This window comes from Triticum aestivum, chromosome 3B, assembly GCF_018294505.1.
Source record: "Triticum aestivum cultivar Chinese Spring chromosome 3B, IWGSC CS RefSeq v2.1, whole genome shotgun sequence".
Taxonomy (NCBI): domain Eukaryota; kingdom Viridiplantae; phylum Streptophyta; class Magnoliopsida; order Poales; family Poaceae; genus Triticum; species Triticum aestivum.
The window spans coordinates 59,589,526-59,594,748 of NC_057801.1; the positions used below are offsets into that span (position 1 = coordinate 59,589,526).

The 5,223-nt window shown below is 44.4% G+C and overlaps 1 protein-coding gene across 1 annotated transcript; it reads left to right on the forward strand.

The window, feature by feature from the left end:
- The first annotated feature begins 772 nt into the window (after nucleotides 1-772).
- LOC123064746 (uncharacterized) lies at nucleotides 773-3,244 on the forward strand. The gene is made up of 3 exons (XM_044488152.1): nucleotides 773-1,746; nucleotides 1,917-2,146; nucleotides 2,275-3,244. The coding sequence occupies exons 1-3, from the start codon at nucleotides 954-956 to the stop codon at nucleotides 3,016-3,018; spliced, it is 1,767 nt and encodes a 588-aa protein (XP_044344087.1). The 5' UTR covers nucleotides 773-953; the 3' UTR covers nucleotides 3,019-3,244.
- The last annotated feature ends 1,979 nt before the right edge of the window (nucleotides 3,245-5,223 follow it).

Sequence of the window (5,223 nt, forward strand, 5' to 3'; positions counted from 1 at the left end):
GGCTCTCGGTGCTGCGATGCAGCGCTAGCTGTTGAAATGGAGTGCTCGCCGACGGTTCTCAGAGCTGCAATTTAGCGGTCGGTGCTGCAATAGAGTGCTTGCCAACGACACCCAGTGCTGCAATGGAGCGCTTGCCAACGACTCCCAGTGTTTCAATGGAGCGCTTGTTGACGGCTCCCGATGCTGCGATGCAGTACTCGATAGTGGCTCTTGGAGATGTGATGGAATGCTTGATACTGCAATGCAGCGCTCACTGTCGTCCGGTGGTGTGATGAAGCGCAGGCGGCTGCTCCTGGTGCTGCGATGTAGCGTTTGCCGACAGTTGTCGTGATGCTTGCAGCGACTTCATGTTGTTGCCTTGCTACTGCTAGACGAGATCAAAGCAGGGGGCTGATTGGCGCAATTTGAAGAAGAACGACATGTGTGCGTTGACCTAGTCAATGGCTGGGAGGAACAAATCGGAAGGCTGAAATCAGTTGGTCGAGGCCTAGGCACGCCATTTATTTAGGACCTAGATAAATCCCGAACGTTCGGAATATGTATTTTTCACAACTAAACCTGTCATCCTCGCGTCACTAAACTTGCTATTGAAAACTTTTTTGCCATCAAAAGTTCGAAATTTATCATTTCCGTTTATTTAAGGCTGCAAAAAAAAAGAGGAAAAAGAAACCCTTACGGACCTATAGAGTACTAATAACAACCTTGTGCGGACTAGGATCTCGGTGCTTCTCGATCTTTTTGGCCGGGCCGGGCTGGGCCGGCTGAGAGAGAAACGAAAAGTTTGCCTAGAATCGCTCAAGAAAAACAAAATCCCTCTTTCCTGAAAATCCAGGCGGCGGCGGCGCGGTGCGGCCGGCGGCGAGGGAACCACAAAAAGGCGAGCTATGGCGGGTGGCAGCCCGGAAAAATAGGAGGCGCGGCCGCATCGTGAGTTCGTGACTCGTGAGTTGGAGATGCAGATGGAAGAGGAGGTCGAGCAGCGGAATCAGCCTCGTCACAAGAAGAATCAGGCTGACCTTGCTGATGAGCTCGAGTTCTTCACGGACCTCCGCCATATGCTGATGATAAAGAAGAACAAGGAGAAGGAGAAGGGCACGCCCGAGAAGGAGAGGTTCGATTCTTCCAACTCCTACCGTAGTTTGGGCACGCAGAAGGGGCTTGGTTTTCTCGACAATCGTATCAAGGTCTTGCGCAAGCGGATGGGGATAACCGCCGGAACTGCCAACACCTCCCCCGCGATCTCTGATCTGTCTGACCCCTCGCGGAAGCATATGAATGGTCTCAGTGACCTGAGTTCGACATTAGGAGCAGATCCAATTTCAAATGATGATGATGGTGCTGATGGTTCTGGTGACGACGAGGAGGAGGATAAGATGGAGTGTGGCAAGCCAGCCATGGAGGAAGAGGAGGTCCAGAGGATCACCGGCTCCACACCAATTTCGGAGATTGATGCTGAGTCAGTGATGGAGGCAGATGCCCAAGATACCGATGTATCAGAGAAACCTGATCCCATTCCCACCAACACAACGGCAAAAGTGTCCATAAACCTGATCCCATTCAACAATGAAGTCCTTGATGGAGCTGACACTGATTGTGTTGACGATGATGAGGTAGACAGAGGCAAATCGGACGCACAATTAGCCAGGGAGAAGAGGGTGATGTCTACCGAGGAGCTCAAGTTTGAGTCCTTCCGTCGTGGCTGGGAGACTGCGTTTAGCCGACGCAGCGGCCACTTCCTTAACAGGAGTGAGTAGTAATTAACCATGCGGCTTTGTTTTCTCATTCTTGGTTAATTTAATTAGTTTACCTTCGACGGTTGTCCTTCCTTAACAAGGGAATAGGGGATTTACTCTGCTGCTTATCTAGCACGTATCGGTTCATGTTAGATTTCTGACAGCCGATTTACTTGGGTGCAGCGACAGTGAGTTCCATGCAGTTTACACACTTGGCACCTGGGCGCATCCCATGCGGCGCTGGCATAGAACCTGCCGTGCAGATCTTCTCTGTCAAGCTTACAGAGGTGAAAGGCGGCTTCAAATTTCCATTGTCCGTGTATGGTGTGGTCGCTGCCCGTGATGGCGTGGATTACAACCGCAACCTTCTCTTCTTTTGCGATAGGAGCAACTCCCAAAAACTTACTCAAAATGTACGGTTGCTGGTATATTAATTTGCTCTCCATTTTCTTTTGGGGATCTTCTTGCCTGTCTGCCTGCGTCCTCCCTTGTTGATTATTAATTAATGCTGTGGCTGATATGGTGATGCTTTTGCATGCAGGATCCTTATCTGCGCCTGATCGGCCCGTCTCGTGCTGTTTTCTATGAGGACTATGTTAATTATGAGGTCCAGCTTATGGTGAAAGGCAGCGTCAAGTCTCGGGACAGGCCGTTGATCACAGATACATACCGCCAAATCCAATGCCGTATTGGTGTATCCACCATCTGCTTTCAGAACTGCTTCTGCACGATGGAGTTATGCTTGGAGCGATTTCTAGGTTCGGTCCAGGCCACCATCTTTGGCGTACGCGTCGTCAAAGACAATGGGGCGTGGCCTTTTGGACATGGTGTTCGGGTTGCTTGCTCCCCAGCATCACGGGAACTTATGGAGGACAGTGATGGTGAAATCAAGTATGTTGCTCAGCCTTCGTCTGGGGAAATCTTGCTGCTTGATTCAAAATATGGAAGAAGACCTGCGGATTCAGATGGATACCTTTATCTGTCAAGGCAAGTTGTTTCTGTAGAACCAAGCGGACAGCTGGAAGTTGAAATACAGGCCTATGCACCACCCGGCGTTCTCCCTGCAAAAGCTCAGGTCTGCTTCGAAGCCCAAGAATGCAACATAGATCGTGGTCGTTGTTGCCTCCTCGGTGCCGAGGTGGAGATCTGTGTTGCTTGGTCCCGTCTTGCTTCGGACATGGAGATGCTTGCGGGTGTTGACAGGGATTTTCAAAGGGACGAACCAGAGGTTGCGTTCACACAAGTGGGGCTGAATGGAGAGCCTGACACCGAACGAATCTTTTAAGAAATGCTTGGTATCAGCTTGTTGAAGTTCCTATAGTAGTATTTCTGCATCGTGTTTAGTTATATATGTAAGGTGTCCAACTATGCCTTATGCTATGCATCTGCATCGGATTAGCTATATATATAACCTGTCCAACTATGACTGATGCACCAGGCAACTGTTTGTTTGGTTGTGTATCGACTGTGACTTTTAATATGCTGTTTGAAAGCATTTCTGTGTTGATTAATCTGCTATGGTCTGTTCTCTGATTAATTACTATACTTGTGGTTGCTGACTTGTATTATTATGGTAGCATGGCATGAGACTTCTGCCTGCTGGCATGACACATTTGCTTGAAGGAACTGTTTATGCAGTAGCATTTTTCTTTTTCAGTTTATGCAGTCTGATTAGACGGAGATAATCTGGTTTTACTTGAAGAAGCAAGTGAATCTTCTTCAGGTGCATGACAGACTTGCTTACTTGTTTTCATCATGCAATACAATTTTTCTTCCTTAATTATCTGTAAACTGGAGCCATATATCAGTTGCGCGGCGCGTGACATGAGATCGGTCACATTACTGGTCACAGATGTTCCTGCATGCATGCCAGTTTATGCATTACAAAAATCACATCTGGACGCATTGTTTCTTAACAAAGTATCTCCACAGGTTTTCAGACATCCTTTCCTTCCTTTGGCTATGCTTTTTTCTTTGCTTCAGCCTTCTTAGTGAAGGTAAGTTATGCAGGGCTGTGTCAGTGCAAGCCTTTGGATTGGCTAGGTCAGCATTACTTCAATCTGTTCTGCTTGCCTTCAGAATAAGGCCACGTGAAACAATAACACAACCTTCAGAATGGGTATTACTGTGTGCCCTCTACTGCCGCTCATATTGGCAGTACATGTTGCACTCCACTTTCTCCTGGATAATAGAAGTGTCCAACTATCATTTATTGTATGTAAGACTGACTTTTAAGATATGTTGTGTGGAAGCATTTCTGTGTTGATTAATCTGCATTGGTCTTATTGTCTGATTGATTAGAGTCCAGTCAGTAGTCTGGTTTTACTGACTTGTATTATTCTGGTAGCATTGTTTAGTCCTGATTGTTTAGTCCCGGTTGCAGAACCGGGACTAAAGGCCCTCTGGAACCGGGACTGATGCCCTGTTTTCTACTAGTACATTAGCCTCTTAGAATCCAGTTTAATGTTGAAAGATTGAAACCGAATTACCTTTAACGTACACTACCATATGCCATCATGTGCATATTGTTTTGACAATCTTATATTTCTAGAGAATTAGTCAAGAATATCATATGTATAATAATTTACCGAGTTTGAACAAAATTATATGCTTTTACAGTTTTATTTTGTTATCTAAAATTCATGTTTCTGCGGTGGAAATGTGATAAGGTAGATTAAACGACAATCTTTGTGCAAATTAATTGAGTCAACTCACATGCTTTGATTATCATATTGTTTGAATTTACGGGCCTCGAGCCCCCTAAATCTTGGCCTCGACCCAGTTAAAATTCTAAAATATCAAAGTCTGATTTAAGTTGCATGGTGAGTGTGTAAGTTTATTACCATACTACTAATGGAGTTAATTTTTGTCATGACTTCCATGAATGTTATGTCGTGATGAAATTTTTTTAGATTTTTTCAAATTTTTACACGCTATTTTCTATTTTACTTTTCACCCCGTGCTCATTTGAGCTCAATAGTAGAAGAGGACTTTCGGCTTGGGAGATTTTATTCATGCTGAAACCGTGGGGTTGCCAGTATAACAATCACATGGATCGTCTATTGAAGCTCTTGCTGGCTCACCTCAACTCAGCTGCTACTCCGCTTGCTCACTTGGCCTTTTTTAGCTCTCTCTACTGCTAACTCAGAAAGATAAATAGGTAATGCATTTTCTAGTTTGTTAAGTAAGAACTTGTTCATGGATTTTTTTAAATGTTGTGAATTGAAAAGCCATGAAAAAAGGTTCAGGAATGAAAAAAGATAAATGGATTTAAACGATGTTCATGAATTTTAATGAAAGTTCACAAATTTAAAAAATCATAGACTATACAAATGTTCGTAACTTTAAAATATTCATGATTTTGTACTTATGCTTGTGGATTTTAAAAATACTCACGAATTTGAATAAACGTTCATGAAATAAAAAGTGGAAAAATAAAATAGAAAATGAAAAAGAGAATGAAGAGAAAAATATATAAAAAGGAAAACTA